The following is a 22,611-nucleotide window of genomic DNA, read 5'->3' as shown; positions in this document are numbered from 1 at the left end:
GTAACCCAGGCCACTATATCTATGTGCTATCCGTAAACACGTCCGAGACACGCTTCTGGTGTTCCTCTCGCGATTTCGCGTCGCTGATGTTCCCGCGTCCCCACAGTTCCTTCCATCCACCCATCGCAACTTCCCCTTTCACTCCACCACACAAACCTCCCAACCACCAAACACCCGAAGGCTACCACAACAACTCAATGAAACAAACATTCCGCCACCCCGCTTATGGTCCCCCACACCCACGACCGCAAAAGATTGTCCAAAACAACACTCGTCGCTGACCTAATCGCACTAAAGCCTCGTTGCCTGGAGTGCATAAAAGCGCGCTCCCCCGCCGCCGCTGCGACTTCTTGTTTACGCACTGGCGACTGAAGATTATTCCATCTTGACGATTCTTTGATCACACCTGTTTCTTGCCACTCCCCCCAGCTTGCTTGCGCTTAGCTCGCAGTGCGACACCGTTCACACTGACACCTCAACCCACGATACTTCAGTCATTCTGATAGTGCGCGACAACAACCGCCAACATCATGTGGTGGGCTGACGCCTTACTGTACTTGGTGGGTATCGCCGTCTGGAATCGTGCGAAATGGCCGTTACCGGCGTCCGAAGTCGAGATGGTCGTTAAGACTTATCTCGTGCTTGAACAACCTCTACCTACCATCACTGTCACCTTCACTGAAACCGTCGGAGGTAAGTTTCGACTGCTCGGTGCTCACTTCGATATATACGATGACTGACCTCCCCTCTAGTTGTTGCTACCGCCATCACCCACGACATTCCTGCCATTCCGTCCACCTCCTCCACCCCTGTTCCTGAGTCCGACCGTTCTACTATCGACGACTACGCCTACCCCTCCCCTGACTACACTCGGGCTGAGTCTCGCACCCGAGCTCGTTCCGATGAGCTTCATCAAGATCGTACGACTGCAATGCACGTAATGTGGACGCCTCAGTATTCCACGTTCGATGTCATCGCAATCTTCGCCGCCGTCTTTTCCGCCGCCGTCATGGCCTCATGGATCGCTATCATCGTCAAAGGCAAGGATCACGTTATGCAATCATTGGGTCAGATCCCTGAATACATCGACGCTTCCTTTCGACACACTGGCTGCCGCATCGGATATGCTTGTCTGATCCTGGCTTGGGTATGCTTGATCACCGACTACTGCATCGGATGGTCAGAAGGATACGTAGTATGGCCGAAGATAATCAAAGTCCTTTTCTCGTATCCACTTCTCCTCATCGCCCACTTCCAACTGCCGCCCATCGGGCACATCCTCTTCCTGTGTGGACGGTTTGCAAAGACGGTTGCAACCGCCCCAGGACAATGGATTGCTAGACAAGCGAGACGTTGGTACGAAGCCCGGACAAGCACGCGTCGCATCGACAGAGTATTCGATCGACCTATCACCAGGATTACCATCGGAGAGTGCCTTTTCCCAGACCTTGCCGCCGCCAGACCAAGACAACCGGAGACCAAGTTCTCTGTGATAATCAAGGCCGCTTTGAGCGACATCTTCTTTCTCGGCTGGAATCTCATCGTTCTTGTGATCAAGCTCCGTATCCGATCTTGGATGCAGATTTGGTCACACTCTCGCGATGTCAGCTTGGTCACGATGGAAGGTCTTTTCGGCGGGAGCGAAGATGCGTACTTTTGGGACATCTGGCTAGGATGCTACCAGACCGGCCTGAAGGGCCTTCGGGAAATGCTCTCCGTATCCAATGGGCTGATCAAGACGGCTCTCGGTGGGGTTTGGGTTGGCCTCAAGCTGGTCAAAGCGGTCTACAATCGTGCCCTGATCCGTCTCTTGGAGAGGAAAGTACCTGACAATTTGGCGCCCCGCGAGATCAAGTCTTACGAAGACAACGTCCACAACGCTTACTGCGAGGCGTCCACATACAACCACAGCCAGATCGCGCTCCTTTTGCTGCGACAGTGGAAATCCCTCGAAGACATAGCTCGTTTGGAAGCTCAAATCAAGTACATGGAGCAACACTACGACTCCATTAACAGCCGCGAGATTGGCGAGAAGTGTGTTGGCTACCGTGCAACAATCATCGAGCTCGTTCACGACAACAATTACTTCCGTCTTCTGCTCTGCGCCATCTTGAACGCTCTATACAACGAACTCCATGGTCGAAGGCCCAACGATCTCAACGCCAAACATCCTTACCAGCCCAGCCAGCTTGAGTTCCGCGTTAAACCCGACCCGCGCACTGGCTTCTACATGGGTTACAGGGAATACACGGTCCGGGCGGTTAACAAATGGGATCTTGGCCGCGAATACTTGAAGCAGGTTGAAAACTTCGGCATGAAGTACGAGAAGGAGCCCTTCCGTATGTCGATGATTCTTGCCTGGAAGGCCAACGGCCCTGGTAACGTTCCCGACAACTTCGATCCGTTCGTCAAGGATCACTGGGTCTTCTCCGGCGCCATACCTGGTCTCAACATCCCCGTCTACAAGTCTGAGCACAACCCGTTCAACATCCACGAGAAGCGCTTCCCGGTCTACGTCAATCCTGAGGGTCTTTTTGGACCCCAGATCGAGGACTTTGCCGCCAAGGGCCAGCTTGCGCAGTGGGGCGATCCCAAGGCCATGAAGCCCAAGGTTGCTCCTTTCGACGCCGCCGAGCTCCGCAAGTTTACTGCCAAGATGGATTTCGGTACTGCGCCGCTTCGCAAACACAAGATGGCTTCACTGCCCAAGATGCCCGCCTACTCGAGTGATCCGTGCCCGACTGGTGAGCCCAGGACGACGGACTTCCCGCTCTACAGGAGGGACTTTGCCTAGACACGGACAAAGTTCTGACCGAAGATACCAACGAACATGAGAGAAACGATGTCAACGCCACGAATCCTCATCACACACCAGCGCCACTCGAACACCCTGGTAAACACCTACTGAAACTCCCCTCCACCTCGCCTCACCGATCCACTTCAATACCACCACCGCCTATCCTCCCTCTACACAAGACTCAACACTGACAAGGTAGCGGCCCTGTGCCACCTATAGGGTGAGTAGCGCATTCGTGTGCCTCACCGGGTGCCCCACCGCGCCGCTACTAACAAACCCTTCCCGCCCTCTATGGAGTCAAGACATCGAAGCCCAAGCACACACTATGTGTTGTTTGGATTGCCCGACTGTCTTGTTACACCAGCTCCTCACCCTTATCCGATGCAGCAGGTATAGCCCTCTACGGTGCCTGAGTGACTGAACCGGGGTTTACCCCGGGAAGGTCCCGTTCTGAAGGATGGTGGGGTGGGTAGGGTTTGTTTGTGTTGACATGCATGTGCTGGACGGATGGATAAGCGACTGATGGTTGTGATGTGGATGCTGAGATGGTATGGACGCGGGTTAAGTGAGTGTAGAAGGGGTGGATGAGTGATGTAGTGTGAGATGAGGAGGACGTGGTGGCGATGTTGTGGATCTTGGACGCGATGGCATCTTGAGAGTGTTTTCTTTTGTACGATACCCCTTGCTACTGTTGCTTTTGGGCGCCTTTCAGGGCCGGCGTTCGGCGGGTGTTTTGGAGTCTGGCTAGGAAGATACCCACCTGTTTGTATTTGGTACTGAGATTCGCGTTACAACCGCTTGATCAATGAAGTCATCTTACGAGTATCCAAGTTGTTTGTGATCATCGATGAGCAGTCTCCATGTTCGTGTGTATGTGTGAATGAAGTTGTGGTGCTGACGGCAGGGCAGGTGCAGCCGCGACTCGAGGTGCCCCTCCATGCCCCACCCAAAGCAGCTCTCAGTGCTCAATTACCTGTTCCTGAGCTGCCAGGCAAGACTACAACAGCCACACCTCCCCGCTAGCCCGCCGACACACCCTACACCCCTCCAACATGCCTCAAGAAGCCTCCAAGATCTCCGACCCCGACGCGACGTCGCAGGCAGCGGCCGAAGCTGTCGCCGAATCGAGCAAGCAGGCAGAAGCCGAATCCGCAGACGAGAGCGGCGACGACGCGACCGAGACGGTGGAAGGCGCAGAGGGCGCGTCGGAAAAGAAGAAGAAGAGCAGGAAGCGCAAGATCAAGGATGCCATCAGCGGCAAAGGCAAGGCTGGCGAGACCACCGACCTGAATGCGCCCGCAGGAAACGTCCTACCCAAGGAAGCGATGAACATGCTGCTCGCGAACAACCCCGGCCTGGCGAATGAACTGCAGGGCAAGGCGAACAACAAGGAAGAACTCGCGCAATTGATCAAGAAGCTCAACATCAACGAGATGCTGACGGGGCTGGCGCCACAGGGCAGCCAAAAGGACATGGCCAGCCACGCTTTCTGGAAGACACAGCCCGTACCCAGCTTCGAGGAGATGGCGAACAAGGAGAAGATCAAGGACGGCCCTATCAAGGAGATCAAGATTGACGAGGTGGACAAGAACCCCAGCCCAATGTACCCTGGCTTTGAGTGGGTGACAATGGACCTGGAGGACGAGAAGCAGCTGGAGGAGGTATACGAGCTGCTCACAAACCACTACGTTGAAGACAAGGATGCGACCTTCCGCTTCAAGTACTCGCCGTCATTCTTGAACTGGTAGGTCATTGGAGAGGGATTGGAGGCTTAGCTAACACAAGCAGGGCCCTGAAAGCGCCAGGCTGGAAGAAGGAATGGCATGTTGGTGTCCGCGCAACCGCCTCAGGCAAGCTCGTCGCATTCATCTCAGGCATCCCGATACAAATGCGCGTTCGCGACAAGGTCCTCAACTGCTCCGAAGTCAACTTCCTCTGCGTCCACAAGAAGCTCCGCTCCAAGCGATTAGCGCCCGTCCTCATCAAAGAGATTACCCGCCGCTGCTACGTCGAAGGCACATTCCAGGCCGTATACACTGTCGGCTCCTTACTTCCCACACCCGTCTCAACAGCCCGCTACTTCCACCGCGCCATCGACTGGGAGAAGCTTTACGATGTCGGCTTCTCTCCTCTCCCCCACGGTAGCACCAAGCAACGCCAGATCATACGGTACAAACTCCCAGACACCACCTCCACCCCTGGACTTCGCGAGATGGAGGCCAAGGACGTTGACGCAGCTGTTGATCTGCTGAGGCGATACCTGGAGCGCATGGACATGGCACAAGTCTTCAACAAGACCGAATTCGAGCACTGGATGGCGCCGAAGGAGAAGCCGAAGGAGCAGGTTGTGTGGAGCTACGTTGTTGAGGACCCCTACACCCACAAGATCACCGACTACTTCTCCTTCTACAACCTTGAGAGCACTGTCATCGGCAACAAGAAGCACAACACCATCAAGGCGGCATACCTCTTCTACTACGGTACAGAAGTCGCATTCGACAAAGAGGACAAGGACAAGACAAAGCTCAAGCAGCGACTAAACTTGCTGATGAAGGACGCGTTGATTTTGTCAAAGAAGGTGAGCACCCTACCCTCCAATACATATCTTTGCTAACATAACCAGGCCGACTTTGACGTCTTCAACGCGCTTACCCTTCTCGATAACCCGCTGTTCCTGGAGGAGCAACGCTTCGGCGCTGGAGACGGCTCCCTGCATTACTACCTCTACAACTACCGCGCTGCGCCGATACCGGGTGGCATTGATTCGCGGAACCAGTCGAGCAAGGACCACATGGGCGGTATCGGGTTGGTGATGTTGTAGGCGTCTGAGCGTGCATCTGCAGCGGTGTTTGAATAGGTTTGCTGCTCGTGTTGGGAAGGAGCTAGGGTCATTGGCATGGCCTTCGGCTCATACCCTTGACATGAATGAGACAGCGATCTGGAAAGATCCAGATGTATCGACACTTACCTACCCATGCTTTTAGCATAATTGTTGATTCTGATATTCATGCCCATGTGACTGCGCGGACGTAGCGCGCTTCTGCAAGCACGCAGATGCTCCCAGGAATGTGGTTAGGCACCGACGTCACATGCTCAGCCCCAACTCCGCGGCTGAGACCCGCAGCGCCTGTGTAACAACAGTGAGTTCCCATTGGGCAGTCGCGGTTGGCCCTCGCCCAGGCAAGTAAAGGTGACTGCGTCTATCCGTAGTTAGCCTTGTTTCCGTTTCCGTCGCTGCCTTTCGCTCTTACTGACCTTCTCTCCACACCCATCGCAACATCAGAAGTGCCAGCGTATTCTTCCGTCACTCCGCCGCTCGCTACACGGCAGCTTGCACATGAGCAGCGTTTGCGGTTTGCGGCACGTGCTGGGGTGAGCGTGGAATCAGCCTCGCATTCCGCGTATTTGTGCGAGCATTGTTTTACCCAATCGTTATCAACACTCAACTTGCTCGCAGCATACAACGTCTTCTGGCAAACGTATCTGGCGACCGAAAGATCTGTGACGACCTTCCGGCCTAGTTTCCAGCCCTCTGCTGTCACCCAAAGATCTACAGAATACCTCCAGGCTCTTTGCTTATTGTGAGAGTTTGGCACGATGTCGGAAGGAGACCCAATCGACGCAGACAGGGACGACTCCGATGACGGATCCGCCATGCATACAACGAGCCCTGCCAACCCTATAGAAGAAGCAGACAAGGACTATACAAGGATCGCAGACTACCAGCCCGAGACGCGGTCGAACTATGTTACCCTAGACACCTTCGCGGAACTCACAAATCACCTCAGGATACGCAGATGCCGCGTATGCAACGACCTGTTCTTTTCATCGGAACTGGATGTTCGGAACCTGTTTCAAGACTGGGCGGACGGTACGGTGGATCAGTTATCCTGCAATCTCAGATGCAGTAACTGCAACACGCGTTCATGCATCGCATGCGAGCCAGTCGCCTTCACAAAGTCATCCAAGGTCGGGTTTGCCTCACAGAACGTGTCATGGTGTTGTATGGGCGGGCGTTTATTCCTGATATGGGCACTCCTCTGTGGATTCGATCGGCGCATCTGGGAGTCCAGAAATCTCGGGAACATATCCAAGCAAGTCAAGCCGGAGTCGAAATCAAAGGCCATGAAGATCCAGAAGTCTACCCGCGGCGGAGGGTTAAATACAGGTCCCTTGGGCGGTCACAGATTTTCGAGAGAATCCATGCCTAGTGGTAAGGGCTACGGCGGGCATACCTCGGGTTCCAGTGGACATGATCACGATATGTACGACGACGACACCTCTGAAGACGATGGCGAAGCCGGATATGATATCAACGGTTTGCCTTTCAATGTTGAAGCACTGGAAGACATGTATGGGAAAGCACCAACCCCGAACGGCTTTGAACACATTATGAACTCGATGAAGCCCATACCCAACAAACCCAAACCCAAGAATGCGATGGGCAGAAAAGACGACTTCATGTCAAAGGCGCGGATTACACAGAAAAAAGAAGACATGTTCAGCATAACTGTCCTGTATTGCTTGACCGATCTGCTTCCGTCTCTCGAGCGGGAGGCCTGCTTCGATTTCGATCCTCCCGGTGCCATCTTGGAAATGCTCAACAACAGCAAGATCCTCCCATACTGCGCAGAGCTCCTACGCAACGACTCGTTGGTCGATGTTACCAACCGCAAATACCTCTATCAGGCGCTGTTCTCCTTCCTGACTATGGTTGGCTCGCATTCCAGTACGAAGGCAGCGCTCTTTGGCCCTCGATATGCGCGACCTGAGACAATAGACTTGCTCACGCTCTCTTTCAATGATGGGGTACCCGACGCAAAGGAGAGGGTGACCACTCTAGCCGAATGTCTACGAAACCTCACTACTCAGAGCTCAACGATGCTACAGAGCTTCATGGCGAACATAAAAGTTTTCATGGGTGACGAGGACCTGACGATTATTCAAGTATGCGAAGGCATTGCTACCTTTACCGAGTTCATTCAAACGCATATGATCACAGCGACCGATAGCGTAGGCGGCAAGGCGACCGTCGTGGTACCTGATGGCCTCGGTTTGAGGGATGTAGACTCCAAGCTGATGTCAGAAACTCATTACTATTGGAACACAGCGAAGGGCTTCATGGACTCCCAGCCGGGAAGATTCAAGCGGTTGATCACAGAGATTACGACGCTGCAAACGGGCCTGCCACCGGGCATCTTCGTACGCTATTGCGAGGATAGGCCCGATATCCTCAAGTGCGTCATTGTCGGACCTGCTGATACACCGTATGAAAATGGCCTCTTCGAGTTCGACATCTTCTGCGGCCAGATGTTTCCGAACCTCCCTCCGCAGGTCAACTTCAAGGGAACAGCGGGCGGTCGTCTAAACATTAACCCAAATCTTTACGCAGACGGTAAAGTTTGCTTATCTTTACTTGGTACATGGTCTGGAGAGCCATGGAATTCTGGGGAGTCGACATTGCTACAAGTATTGATCTCCATACAAGCAATGATACTGTGCGAGGAGCCATGGTACAACGAACCAGGAAGGGAAGCGGGCTATACTCGCAGCCCCAACGGGCCTTCAGCGATGTACAACAGAAAGATTCGTGACCATACCGTACGCACTGCCATTCTAGCTTGGCTCGATGAACCGCCACCACTTTGGAAAGACGTTGTCGATTTCCACTTCAAACAGCAAGGCAATACCATTCTCAGTACAGTGGAAAAGTGGGCCAAAGAGAGGATGGGTGAATCTGACAAATCGGCTATTGAGCGAATGATCGAAGACGAACTGTACGCCTACGACGAGGCTCTTGCTGACACCATGACTGCTCGTCGCCCGGTTCCAGAAGCGAGCGATTTGGGCTCCATGCTACCACATCTACAGACCGCATTGAGGAAGTACGGCGCTACATTCATAGTCGAATACGTCGCTCCTCCTACCCCGAAAGCCCCAAAACGCAGAATGGTACCGGCAAGTCATTTCGGGCCTGGGCTTTCGCCTTACCCACCTGGACCGGGGGGTCCTACAACGAGCTCATCGGAAGCACCGACGGGGTCTTCTATGGCAAGTTCGTCAGAAGCACCAACGTGGGCTTCAGTGGCAAAATCCTCGCCAGCCCAGACAGACACTCAATCCATGTGGGACTATTTGGATGATTTCGGTGAAGCCATGGACAATCAAAATCTGCAGAATGCTGCACGCGGAGGCTTCCACCGCGGCCGTGGCCAACATCGTGGAGGATTCGGTAGGGGCCATACAACTGCCGATACAAACGGACCTGCCGTGGAGGGTTCTGCTGAAGCTCCTCGCTATGAACTTAGGTCGTCTACACGTGGTCGCGGCAGCAGCGATGAACCTAGTACTCGTGGTGGACAGAGCAGTTCCAGTACCGTTCACCCACCTTACAACAGCAACACCATGAACTTTATACGCGGACGAGGCGGAGCTTCTCATAGCGTCCAAGGCTTCGGTCGTGGGGTCTTTGGCCGCGGGGGTCGTGGCAGTGGTTTGGATGGTTCCGCTCCTGCATTCCCTCCTCCACCTCCCGCCGGTCCCCTTCCGCCCGTTGGGTTCTACAATGTCGGCCGCGGTCGAGGTGGACCTCCTCCAAGTGATAACTTCACTATGGGAGATGCGCCGACATGGGTTCGCGGGGGTGGACGCGGTCGTGGCAGAGGAGGCGGACGGGGTGATCGTGGAGATCGCGGTGGACGCGGACGGGGTAGGGGATGAACAGGTGCTCTGTAGACTATGTCAGTATTAGGATGGAAGTTAGCAAGACCTTAACGCAATGTGAGCGTCTAGCTTATTTGATTCTATCATCCTCCGTAAGTGGATGTCTATTCTTTCCCTTGAGTGGTGTGATGTTTTCCGCGCAAGATCGTTGCTCAACCCGTTGCCCCATCGCGTCGCTACGTCGCGTAGCATACATGCATGGAAAAGACGCTGTATATTAGCGACGACATTCTTCGTATTTTGTAGAACTAATCTGAAGGTTCGATCTGAAAGCGTGGATGAGATGATACGCGGTAGATGCACCTCGATGTGAAAGAGAGTCGACAATGTACGCGTCGAGAATTTCGGTGTTATCGGACATAACCCGCATTCCGTCATCGCCCATCGAGCCACAGCATCGCGACGCGACGACCTAGGAACTTCCCCGCTCATGCCACCTCGCGCCGAAACCGCCTAGCTACCGCGATCATGGGTCAAGGAGCATCGCACGATACCCCGCAACTGACGCTGGGTAAGTACACTCCGTCGACTACTTCCCATTCTACACCCGCCGCTACTCAGTCGCCGCCTAAACACTCCAACTAACGAACCCCAGAACAACTCTCCCAAACCATCGCCCAACGCTTCGCGTCAAAAAGCTTCTCCCCGCTCGAACTCTACTGCTTTAACTCCGTCTTCCGCTCCCTCGCCGACACCGAATCCGGCGTACAATACTGGAGCGAAAGCACGCTATGTCGTTTCCTCGAACTGCCTGATGCGCTCGGCGTGGGCTCTGTTGTCTTCCAGATGGCTAGCTACCTGGGCGCGTTTCCCCTTCCGAGCCAGGCGCCGGCTATACTTACACAAGAGGCGTTGCTGAAGGTTGTTACGATATTGACGGAGAGGTATGGGGCTGTGCTTAAGAAGAGGGGGAAGGAGATTTGGTTGAGGGAGGTTTATAGGAGTTTGGCAATTTATGATAAGGGGATTCGGTCGAGTTTGGAGGATAAGGAGAAGGAAGTGGAAGATAAAGCTAAGAAGGTGGAGGGCGGGAGCAGTAATATGGGGTGGGCGATTGATGCGCCGGACGAGGGAGAGGAAGGGGAGGACGAGGATGATGATGAGTTGGTGCTGGCTGCGTTGGACTCTATGGATGCGATCGACGCGTTTAAGCATGGGGAGCAGACGAATGTTCATCATTCGATTATACCGACGGACAACTTCCTCAAGCTGGTTCAGCTGCTGCTGCTTATTGCGCCGATCGATGCGCAGCAAAGTCTCTCGTCACTGGCACCGGATCTCTCAGATAAGCGGGTCGAGAATTTACGGCAGGCGGCGCATGTCATACTGTCGTCTTTCAACGTCGAGAATCATCCAGGAGTCACATATCGCACCTTCAACACTGTCGTCTCAACAACGATGCCCTACTTGTTCAACGGCCTCAACCCACTATTCGAGCACTTCCTCTTTGCGAAAGACTTCGATCTCTCCAAAAAGAAGGCAGGTCCTGGCTCACCCACACAAGGGAGCAAGCCTGTGATACCTCCGCCGAAGGCAGAACTGGAGCCAGTCTTACGGGAGCCGGGAGAGATCTTGAACTTGACTACACTCAGCCAACTCTCGTTCTTCATCAAGGGCAGCAATCTCTTCCGCAGACTACGTCCACTATACAGCGGCAACACCCACGGCTTCAGCATGGGCTCCTTCGAAAAGCAAGTCTTCAACTGGCGCGCGCCTACCATCCTCCTCGTAAAAGGCCGTCTCCTCCCTGCAACACCCTCTAGCACACGGGAACGCGCATTACAAGACATGCTCCCACCCAAACGCCACCCCTCCAGCATAACATCCAGCGCGCCCAACCAAACCCTCATCTACGGCGCCTACATATCCTCACAATGGAAACACACAGGCAAAACCTGTTTCGGCGACTCCTCCACCCAGCTCTTCCAACTCTCCCCCACCCACGACATCTTCCCCGCCTCCACCTTCAGCAAAGACTACACCTACTTCTCCAAATCGCCCACCCACCCCGCGGGCCTCGGTCTCGGCACCCCCATCCCCACACAAACAGCCTCCTCAACACAGTTCTCGCACTCGCCCTTTCGCCCTGGCCCCGTCTCCCTGCACCTCGATGACGCGCTCGAATTCGGCATCTTCACGCATCTGTCGGAGGGCGGGGGCTCGTTCCATCCGAGCAAGTTGCCTGGCAGGAAGAAGAGGGATTGGCAGGATCGCTTTGAGATTGAGTGTTTGGAGGTGTGGGGGTGTGGTGGGGATGAGGTTGCGGAACAGCAGAGGAAAGAGTGGGCGTGGCAGGAGAGGGAGGCGGAGGCGAGAAGGAGGGTTAATCTTGGGACGGGGGATGCGGAGATGGATAGGGAGTTGTTGAAAATGGCGGGGATTATTTCGGGGGATAGGAGTGGGGGGAGTATGGGGTGAGGTGGGTTGCGTGTGGAGATGGAGATGCAGATGGGTGGTTGTAGGGCGAGGGTGGGTTACGATGTAATGATATACACGATTTACGTGGCACCGAGGTTACCCTGCAATGGCAGTCCGTTTCCCATTGTGATTGTAGCTGAGTGTCCTATCCTAATCTCGTAGTGCCGTGTTAAACGCCTGTGATGCCCTGTTATGCATACATATGATACAGCTCCTCCTCTTTCTCACGTCATTCTCCACAAACTCGGCGATCACCCCCAAAGATGCTCTCTCGTGTCCTCGTGTGTCCGAAAGCTCTCTATCCTTGCCTACGCGCTGTTAGCACCCACCTTCCATCCCATCCCCACCTCATCCAAACTCACCTCTGCTTATGCTTCGGATTCTTCGAGCAAATAATATAAACATATCGTCCCTTCTTCCTCCTCACACTCTTACATCCATCACACAGCTTCTTAACTGAACTCCGCACTTTCATGCCGCGCGTTTGTATCCTTCCTCCCATGCTAAGGCCGTTGAAAGTCGAAACAAGGTCGCGGATGCCCGTGCTAGGTGCTGAGCGGAAGGTGGATAGTGTGGGTCGCACGCAGGAACATGTTGGGGTGTGGATGTGTTGGGTGCGTGTGCGGAGGGTGCTGCGCAGGGTTTGGAAGGTGGACGGCCGCCGGATGGGCAGGGTCAGGGCGCGGGATAGCATTGCGTTGGCTTTGGGGGTGGGAAGGGGCCACGTGTGGCGGGAGGGAGATGTGCGATGGCGGGTTGTGGGCGGCGTGCGTCTATCGCGATGGGTTGGTGATGACGGTGATGGTGTTGCGGCGGAAAATGTGTGCCAAGGCGCTAGTGGGTTGGGGAAGTCGCGCTGAGTTGGGAGATGGTCTTCTGGACTCCACAACGTAAAGACTCTCATATCCTTATTATGCCCGGAACGTGTTCAATGCTAGCCATAGCTGATGATGCATACTCATTTTGCATCTATGTAGCATCTATGCATTACCACGCATCTAAGAAGATCGCGCATCATCCCGTATCCAGTGCCTCCAGGCCTACCGTACTGTCCGCGGCTCAGCTACCCACTGGATTCATTCGACGATCCTTACTCATACTGTGGATCTAGCATAGGCGATAATGGTGCTTCTGTGGAAAGAACCAAATTGTTGTACGAAATGGTCGCATTTCTCGGTCGAGGGTCCGTTAGCTTCGTCAGGTGATGTGCTGCTGCCTTCGACCCTACTCATACAAAAGTCGCAGGTGCCCGGCTTTGACGAAATACTAATTCTCACACGATTTCATCTTATTGGAAGTTTGAACGTCTTCGAATCCATCCTCACTCATTTCAGACCAAGACAACCGCCATGACGACCGTAACATCCGACCCCACATCCGCTCCCAACCTTTCGGAACCTGCCGACCAGCAACAATCACCTCTCTGCCGCCTGCCTCGCGAGCTGCGCGATCAAATCTACGAGTACTACTCTTATGATGAAGAAGGCTTGGAATACGACTACACTTCCAAGACGCTGCAGTATGCCAGTGGCAAAGAGCTCAATCTGCCTCGTACTTGCAAGATGGTAGCTAATGAGATGAAGGGTATCCATCTACAGGTGAATGTCGTCACGTTCGTTCCTTGTTGCTCGGAGATCGATGAGGACAGCATTTGTCGGCGGCGTTCACTAGCAGGGAGATTCGAGCATCTACTGTGGGTAGCTCGATGGACCAAGATGATCATGCTTGGTTACGCCGCCGAGTGCGTAACTGAAGAAGTCATCGCAAAGGTCACGGAAACATATCCAGCAGTCCGCAGCGTTTTTCGGGCATTTCTTCACACAACTCGACCAGCCTCTGAACTCACAAGCATAGGGATGTCATGTCGTTTACCACGAGAAAGCTTCACTGCATCCTTCTGCGACGCAGTACAGTACGCTCTGGACCTTTCTTCGACTCATCCCAAATTTCAAGAACTCATCTCCAAGGCGTGCGAACTGCCGGATTACTACTATTGGCGCGAGCCACCTTTTATTCAAGGATCGCATCAACAAGTTCTCGGCTGGCGGCCTGACTTATGGCTGATCCCCACTCATGACGACCTTTCCCCTATGGAAGAACTGTTGACTGTTGCCCCATGCAGAAAGGTCGATTGCGAGAAAAGTCATCTAGGTATCAATTTCTATTTTTCGGCAACCGCGATATGTATCGCCGCGCTCAGCAGGCTCGCCCCCAGCACTCGGAAACAGCTGCGCTCCATCATACTCCAAGAAGACTGTAAAAGTGTTGGTAACCCAGAGGTCCATGCTGAAGGCCTCATAAAATACTGCACAGAGAACGGCAAGCTGCAATTCGAGATGCAAGCAAGCTTTTCTACTATGCTTGCCCCAGCTTTCTGGTACCTCCCGGGGCGGCTGACGACCAATCCCGATCCGGATACGCGGACTCATGTGTACGCTTACATTCGCATTCTGGTAGATTGGATGATTCGTACGACTGCTTTGACCAAACTCGGGATGCCGAAGAAGTCTTTCACCGTTGTTCTTGACGCTCGTTCTGAACAAGGTACCTATATATGGCAATATGTTTCCAGAGCTGCAGCTACAAGAATTCACGTCCCAGAAGAGATTGAAAATGATGATTATCTTCAGTCAAGGGGTACGACCGATCTGTACAAATACTTATGGACACTGCCGACAGAGCTCTCATCTATGGTCGAAGACATCATCAAGGATGAGTCCATAATTCGGCTCGAGATTCCTGCTATCGAGCGCTCTAAGCGATGGATTTATGCAAACCCATATGCTACGTGGTCACTTATGGACTGGTTTCGAGTCTACGACGCGGTGAGGGACGAAGTTTCGTTCCCTGGCGATGCGCAAGCATACTCCCGAAAGTTTTGGAAGGAGCTTCCTCGGAGTTGCAGAAACCACGGATCGTAACATCCTTATGGTGAATGGACGGTCAATGTTTGCGCGTTTCAGAGTAGCTAGTGACTAAGTTGAGTAATTTCAGTACTCTAATTTACATCCTCCACATATCTTCGTACATGCGTGTAACTCCACCTCTGTGCGACCATTGCCATGCAGTGATTGCTCATGAGATTCGCTAATCTCCAGTACCATGGTACGTTGTCAATAGTACGGACCCCGCCTGTGTGACCACTCGAGAACATGGTTCCAATGGCTCGGTGGGAAGTCACATGACGAAGGCTGCCTGTTGTAGCGCCTACGCGCAAGTTCTATTTGAAGCCCCGCGTCACTCAGCACCTACAGTCGCTTCATACAAACCTACAAAACAACCGGCTTACCGATCCTAGTTATCCTCAACAACATGCTTGAACAACGTACGTCGCCACTATTTCGAATACCAAGGGAAATCCGCGACGAGATTTACGCCTACTATTCGCATGAAGACGACGGACTTTTCTACGACTTTCCGTCGCGCAGCCTACGCTTCGTAAACGGAAGAGGTTTGGAGTTGAGCTACACATGCAAGGCAATCGCGAAGGAGATGCGAGGCCTTCCCCTTCGCTTCAACACTATTACGTTCACGTCAAGCTGCGACGAATCAGGAGAGGATGACTTCCGCGGACTGCGCTCCAGAGCATCACGACTCGAAAACCTCCTGTATTCCGCTCGATGGACTAAGCTAGTCATGCTGCATTACGTTGCAGAGCTCGTCACGGACGATATCCTCGCTAATGTCGTGCAAGCATTTCCGTACCTAAGCAGTGTTTACAAGTCTGCCTTCCGAGCTATACAAAGCGGCCGAGACTTCTATCATATGCGTCAACCCGATGCAATGGTCCAAGATGTCTTCACGACGTCATTTTGCGATGCTGTGCAATACACTCTGGACCAGGTCGCTTCACTTCCAAATTTTGACACGCTCGCAGGCAAAGCTTTTACCTTACCGAAGCACTACCAATACCAAGGGCGCTGTCCGTTTCTGGAAGGAACACACCGACAAGTTCTAAACTGGCGCCCAAGCCCGTGGCATATACCCACTATCCAAGAACTACAAGTCCTTGAGCAGTTGTTAGCGCCGGTTACGCCAGGCCAATGGAACTGGACTGGAGAATATGGACACGTCAAGCTCTATTTTTCAGCGACAGCGATCTGTATCGATGCACTCAGCAGGCTCCAGACTGATATCTGTAAGAACATCCGTTTCATCAATCTCCAAGAAGAAGCTCGAGGCATCAGTAACCCAGAAGCTCACGCCGAGGGCCTCATTCCTTTCTGCTTGGAAAATTCCAAGCTACACATCCGTATGCACGCAGGATTATACACCAACATTGTCCCTTCTTGCTGGGCTAAGTCGGAAGCAGTCACACGCCCGCCAAAATCTGTCACATGGTGCCGTTTACACGATCACATGCGCGTTGTACTCGAATGGCTGATCCGTCTGGCGGCTCTACCATCCCAGGGCATGCCATCAGTATCCTTCGTTGTCGAAATTGAAGCTCGGTCTGACAAAGCCGCTCACATATGGAATAGCATTATCAATGCTGCTACGTTGAGAGCCAGCCTACCCGCTGCCATGGCAGACTACGAGGAGCACGATATTCAGGACGAGGAAGTCTTAACGAATATGTCTTCTTGTGTTTGGCGCCTTCCTGCTCATCTGCCCTCGATGATGAAAGATATCGCCAATCAAACCCTCCCGGTTCGTTTGGACTTAGGGAGCAATGATATTTCACCAGTACCTGTCTCATTGAAAGACTGTTCGACTTGGACGTTCATCGATTGGATACGAAGTTACACCCCAAGGATAAAACGTGTCCAGTTCCCTGGAGATTCAAAAGCCTATTGCCGAAAGCATTTCGTGGAACTTGAACAGCCCGTTTAATTGCACCAAACTACGGGTATATGAAAGGTGCTTCTGGAAAGCAGCAACGTCGATATCGTTGGATCGAATCAGCTTTCATTACTTTGTATATGTAAGGGAAAGAAGAGCTGGTTGTGGACCATGTTGCAGATGTCACATATGCAACGCTACTGTTGAAGAGGCGATCTTTCCGCGTCGGGGATTTCAGTTCCCAGCAAACTCAGTGTTTTTGAGTCGCTCAAGTGCCAAGTCGTTGCTGAGATTAGTTGTGAGGACGTGTGCGGCTGACTGTATGGACATGCCCAGATGTCAATCTGCGCGTAGGCTTCACATCTGCTAGGATTCTAGGCCTGGAGGCTTGCACTGGGTATCGCTATCGCGATATCTCTGGTTTTATCGCAATGAAACGATGACATCTAGTCGCATATTTGATAATGAAGCTGCGATAGATAATGGCTGTTGAATTGAGAGGGGAGATGCGAGATGAAGAGTATGGGAGGCGCCGGACTTCCCCTGTCGCTTCTCGTTGTGGCGATCTTGTCAGGGTTGTATAGGATAATCCGCGTTGCTGATGGTTGCCAATACATTTATGTAGTCTTCTTCAAAGTCGCGAGTTTTGCTCTCACAGGCACGTTGTGCTCAGCGTTCTGTGGATCCGGAAATCCTTCCAGCTCCACACCCTTCATGAAGATAACACAGTGTGTACTTCCACCATAGTGAAACATGCCAATCTCATCGCCCTTCTTTACGTGTTGGCCTTCCTTGACAGTAGTCTCGCACGTCGAAACCTCAGTCATTCCAATGCCCATGAAGCACACCAAGCCGAGATCCTTGTTATCAGCTTCAAAGAAGATGATAGCCCGCGTAGCTGTTGCGGTAAGGTAACCCTGACCTGTCTTCTCGCCGCCCTCGTCGATATTGCCCCCAGCGGAGGGGTCACCAAGACCTTCGAAGAGTGGTTCGGAGAAGTAAGTGCCTTCAACGAGGTACGACTTGACGACCTTACCGCTGACAGGCGCGTGCCAGCGGTGGTAGCTTAGCGCAGAAAGGAAGGCTTGGTAGATAGTGCCGCCAATGAACTGCTCGTGCAGTGGGTCCATCGCAAGCATGTCCATGAGCGAATAAGGTTGGCCCTTCATCCAGAAGCGGTCGCGCTTGGAGATGTTACGCCCTACCTTATAGGGCTTCGACTCACAAGCATTGGCAATGACGCTGTCGTCGTCAGGACTGGCGACGGGCCGCTTGTCTTCGTGGAAATGGCGCGTGAAGAAGTCATCCCAGGACTTGTACCCATGGTGCTTCTTAGACGGATCGCAGCGGAAGAACTCTTCGAAAGCGTAAGACGTTTGACCAACGTTGGCTGTCAATGCGAGATCGTGAGTGCCGTGATCGCTGAGCCAGCCGATCTTATTGTCACTAAGCACGTATGCTGACGCCGGCGACGCGAGAAACTCTGCCCATGCATTGAGAACCTTTTTGAGCATCTTGTTGACTTCTGGATCCAGGAAAAACGCAAAGCCAGATGGCGTGCCCTACGTACTACGGTCAACAGATGTTCCATGCGGGGTTTGTTGCAGATGCATACCATCGGCCAGTCCAAGATAGCATTGAGCGGCGTTCCTACCATCCCAACAGAGTACTCGTGATCACTCCATTCAGGCGCCGTTGCAAGAATATGATTGAACAGCTCCAGCATATGATGGTAATCGCGGACCTGCTTGTGGCCCACGGGATCGTTCTTATACGGCTTCTTCGTAGGTATTTCTTCAAACATGGAGTTGATCAACAAGTAGATGCGTGTGTTGTTTTCGATCATGTCTTTGAACTCTCGCAAGACGGGATGCAGCTCTTGAGGGTTGTTTTCCACGCGCTCGATAATGCCCGCCAACCATTTCTTGTGGACGCGGTGGTCTGCCGGAAGCCAGGAGCCGGTCCTATGCACACGGTGTTCGTCAGGAACGTTGTTGGTGTTTTCTTGATGCGACATAATGGAATGGTAGAATATAGAGATAAGAGTTACTCAACGACAAGCTGGTCACGAGAGGAAAGGTGAACTCCAGTTTGAGGGCGCAGTGTAGAGTTGAACATCATGTATACGTCATTTGTACGTGCGAGCTCAACACCCCGCGAGCGGTCGCATCTGCCCGGGCAGGGAGGATGTATCATAAACGCCAGGTTCCCACGATCGGTGGTGTCGACTTGATGGAGTCGCTAGCGAAAACAAGTGGGGTGAACCATCGTTTCAACCGTATCCGCTACGCGAAGCCGCTTTTCCGGTCGTACAGATCCAGTCGCCGACGAGACAGCGGACATCGTGATACCTGGTGCTTGTGATCTTTGTGATGCGCTGCGTTGCGCCATCTCACCCAACTTTCGCATCGTGAAGTTTGGTGGAGAGCATGCACCATGCAACCATAAAGCACAATCCTGGAATTTCGTCGGCTTGTACCACCTATCATCTGTATTCGAAACACATAATAGCCAGTGTGCACGATAATGAACTGAGTGGTCGATACGTTCGATCGACTAGCAAATCTCAATCATTCGCGTCTGCTCGATAGTAGGTCTTACGACACCTGGACCCCATCGCCCCTTCTTACTGCCTGGGTTCCAGCAATCGAGCTCCATTGCAGCCCAAAGATAACACTCGCTCACTACCCTATACGAGAAGTTGCCAGTGTTACGCAGTATGAAGGGAGTGCGTGCACCGTCGATTGCGAAGATTTCGTCTCCAGGTTGAAGAATCCCAGAATCTCTTCGGTCAAAGCTGGCAATACCAACGCTGAAGTGACTGAAGAAAGCAGGGTGGCCTTCCTGTAAGGTTTTGCAGGCCTCGAAGAACTTCAACATATCTGCAGCTGCGACGTGTGGATGCTTCCGCTCAATGTCATCAACGGTAAGACATGTAGATGAGACAACGAACCTCCGCACGTCATAGCCCAGACTTGAAAGGAAAGCGTCTGTATCACGTGGCGTCCCTTCCTTTACTTTGAAGTAGCGGGCGAACTTCTCGAAGAGAGCGTAGGAGATTCGCCGGATATTCGATTGCCCATCGAGCCAGTGTATGTCCTGATCAAGTTCCTTCATCTCCCCATTGGCGTCCATCTCCCAATCAATTTCGCGCCGATGTTGGCGACTCTGAACAGGGAGCACGATATCTCTTTCAAGCAAGCGATCGATATAATGCGCCCGTACGTGAAAACGTGGTAGTAAACCAGACAAACTCGCAGAGGGCGTTCTGATTACGCACGATTTGTCTCTGTGCTCGGAGGTATCCTTATATTCTGATGGCATGCACACTTTGACGTCGACATCCACACGCCAAGGTGCAGTATAGGGACCTTCGAACCGGGGTAAACTAAGAGGAGCGGTCCGGGTTGGACTAGTGACCGTTGGCATTTCCAGGAAAGCTTGTAAATCACAAATTCGCAGAGATGAGCCTCGCCGTCCATCTAAACTCTGATATTCGCCAGGTCTAGACGCTATGGTAGCGTATGATAGTATATCGAGTTTGCGACACACCACAATGATGGCAACAACCACATGTGCGTACACCGAATTGATACCCAAAGAATAATCCACGGGTATGAGGGTCCTAGCTTGGGGCTCTAATAAGCTTAGGACTGCGTAAACTTGATCGCGCACATCAGTGGCCTTGGACCTCATGCCTGCGCGTAGACATGCGATGATTCCAGCTTCAGTCTTCTGATATCCAGACCATCCGAGAACAGGGGGAAGCTTGAAGTTTTCTTTTTGGCAAAGATACTCTAAGCGACGCATGGGAATTGATTTGAGGGGGTGAACATGGTCGTTCACGTGGAGGTATACGACTCGCGCCAAAGCTACTTCTTGGATCACCCAGGCTCGGTCGAAGTATCTCAGTGATAGAAGGTGCTGCAGGTTGACGCATAGTGATGTGTCAGCGTCTGCATACTTTCTACTTCCACTGCTGGTTAGCCAGTGAAACAGTTGGTGATAGTCCGGGGAAAAGTTTGCTGGTAGAGAGTCCTGAATGCAGACATGAACACTCCGAGCATTGGAGTAGATCAAGTCCATGAATCCGACCTGATGGCTGCGTTCGTCTATGTTCGTCTGGTCGATGCCTATAATCGCCTTTTGTGTCAGCAAGATCTGATCTACATTTGGAAGGGGTAGCATTACGTACAGATAGCGTCAACCCATAATTTCCGTGTACCACCAGGCCGTCTCATTTGAAGAAGAACAGCATGACAGTTTGCAGTAACTGCAATAAGGCCACCTCGTACGCATCGAACAGCCTTGCAGAGAGACGCGTCTCCGTCCTCAGTGGCCCACGTATAGGATACAGCGTCATATACAGGATCATCATCCAGATTGACATGAACAATGTCGCATCGAAGTGGATCCTCAGAGTGGCCTGAAAGGAGGATTATGAGTCGAATTTCGCGCCCGAGTTCATAGTTCAACCTTTCGTATTTGTAAGGGGCTGTAGTGATGGTCATGCGACTGAGGGCTACTGAAGACAAGCCCTCGAATACAGCTTCGCCACAACCGAGGCAGCACCTCAATCCGTCAAATTTGCGTACATCTAGATGTTTGCACGATGACTCCGACATGTTGTTGTAATCTGGTACGTTGCGTTGTGCGGGGTCGGTCGCGCGCGCATTCAAACTTGTAAGTGATCTGAGGAAATGGCGACCTAAGGAACCCGAGTCTTATAAGAGAACACGCGCTTAGGTGACCCTGAGTTCCGGGTTGTGGCATGGTGCATGCATTGCGCCGGCTGTGCTTGACCAATCAGTGGTTACCACAGCCACATCAGGCTGAGACTCAGCCTCATGACGAACCCAGTAACAGAGCCATCAATATATATTGATCATCTGCGTGCCCATTGCATCCATATGGCGAAAAGGATCAAAATCCCATCGTTGATCAAGTCCAGTTCCCGCTGTCGTCCAACAATCGAGATGCGACAAAGCAAACAGGTGGCAGTCACCCACGATGACGAAACTGCGACGACCAGCCATTCTACGCTGCACGTTAGACTCAGCCCTGAGAATAAGCGGAACTGTGCAACCATCAATCGCCCATACAGTATCGCCCACCTCGAAGTCGTGATTCGTCACTGCCGGGAGGTATCCAGCTCGAAAGATGCGTTTGTCTATGCTAAGCGATTGGAGCTCGGCGCAGAACTGTTGTAGTCCAATCTGATGGAGATCCCCGGCGCTTGTTGTACGAGATTGGGGCTGGTTGAGGCGAGTGAAGTGGGGATCGAAGAGCCATCTATAACGTGTAGGCCACGACTGCATATCAAAACCGCGCGGTGCAGCGTCACTATCCATCAGATTCTTCAAGCCGAAACCAAAATCCCGAGCGCCTTGACATCGATGAGCATCGTTGTCCCCTTGCATGGTAGTGCTGTCTATGGTTGCAAGGCAGTGTGCACGAACTTCAATAGACGGTCTTGAGTAGATACTGGCCGGCCAGCTGGCGGGTATATCAACCACTGATTCCCAGTCTATCTCGCGAGTCTGAGCAGCTCCAGGCCGGTTCCACATCAACTTCTCCAACGATTTCCAGGGCCCTATCTTCGAGCTTTGGAATTGAGGACGTATGGTAATATGGCCTGTCGACTCAGTCCAGTCTGGTACCCAAGTCGGTAAGTGATGACGCGTAGGACTCGCTCTATGCGACGCGTATGTTAATATCTCGAAGTCTTCTCTGCAGATGATGATTGCGGCCGCCGCGCGTGTCATAACCTCATCCACGCTTTGTGAGTAGTCGATCGGTACCAAACTCTGCAAGCGCTCGCCGACCAAGCCCAAAAGACCATATATCTTGTCCCTCGGATCTGTCGAGGAACAATTGCGTGTCATATGCAG

The 22,611-nt window shown here is 52.7% G+C and overlaps 5 protein-coding genes across 5 annotated transcripts; 4 read left to right on the top strand and 1 right to left on the bottom strand.

The window, feature by feature from the left end:
• Positions 1 to 530: 530 nt before the first annotated feature.
• Positions 531 to 2,794, top strand: J4E88_002242 (uncharacterized protein; the record flags this gene model as incomplete). Its single annotated transcript, XM_049395907.1, has 2 exons — positions 531 to 693; positions 753 to 2,794. 2 exons carry the CDS (start codon positions 531 to 533, stop codon positions 2,792 to 2,794), a joined length of 2,205 nt encoding a protein of 734 aa, XP_049258311.1.
• Positions 2,795 to 3,849: 1,055 nt separating this feature from the next.
• J4E88_002241 (uncharacterized protein) lies at positions 3,850 to 5,618 on the top strand (the record flags this gene model as incomplete). The annotated part of the gene is made up of 3 exons (XM_049395906.1): positions 3,850 to 4,541; positions 4,586 to 5,375; positions 5,421 to 5,618. 3 exons carry the CDS (start codon positions 3,850 to 3,852, stop codon positions 5,616 to 5,618), a joined length of 1,680 nt encoding a protein of 559 aa, XP_049258310.1.
• Positions 5,619 to 6,394: 776 nt separating this feature from the next.
• J4E88_002240 (uncharacterized protein) lies at positions 6,395 to 9,517 on the top strand (the record flags this gene model as incomplete). The annotated part of the gene is made up of 2 exons (XM_049395905.1): positions 6,395 to 6,615; positions 6,871 to 9,517. 2 exons carry the CDS (start codon positions 6,395 to 6,397, stop codon positions 9,515 to 9,517), a joined length of 2,868 nt encoding a protein of 955 aa, XP_049258309.1.
• Positions 9,518 to 9,988: 471 nt separating this feature from the next.
• On the top strand, positions 9,989 to 11,938 carry RTC5 (Restriction of telomere capping protein 5; the record flags this gene model as incomplete). Its single annotated transcript, XM_049395904.1, has 2 exons — positions 9,989 to 10,031; positions 10,116 to 11,938. The coding sequence occupies 2 exons, from the start codon at positions 9,989 to 9,991 to the stop codon at positions 11,936 to 11,938; spliced, it is 1,866 nt and encodes a 621-aa protein (XP_049258308.1).
• Positions 11,939 to 17,337: 5,399 nt separating this feature from the next.
• Positions 17,338 to 18,737, bottom strand: J4E88_002238 (uncharacterized protein; the record flags this gene model as incomplete). The annotated part of the gene is made up of 2 exons (XM_049395903.1): positions 17,338 to 18,282; positions 18,336 to 18,737. 2 exons carry the CDS (start codon positions 18,735 to 18,737, stop codon positions 17,338 to 17,340), a joined length of 1,347 nt encoding a protein of 448 aa, XP_049258307.1.
• Between the last annotated feature and the right edge of the window lie 3,874 nt (positions 18,738 to 22,611).

The sequence above is a fragment of the Alternaria novae-zelandiae genome (genome assembly GCF_023758075.1).
Source record: "Alternaria novae-zelandiae strain BMP 2774 chromosome Unknown scaffold_3, whole genome shotgun sequence".
NCBI classification, from domain to species: Eukaryota; Fungi; Ascomycota; class Dothideomycetes; order Pleosporales; family Pleosporaceae; genus Alternaria; species Alternaria novae-zelandiae.
The sequence above is the reverse complement of the archived record's forward strand: the minus strand, read 5'-3'. Positions and strand labels throughout refer to the sequence as shown.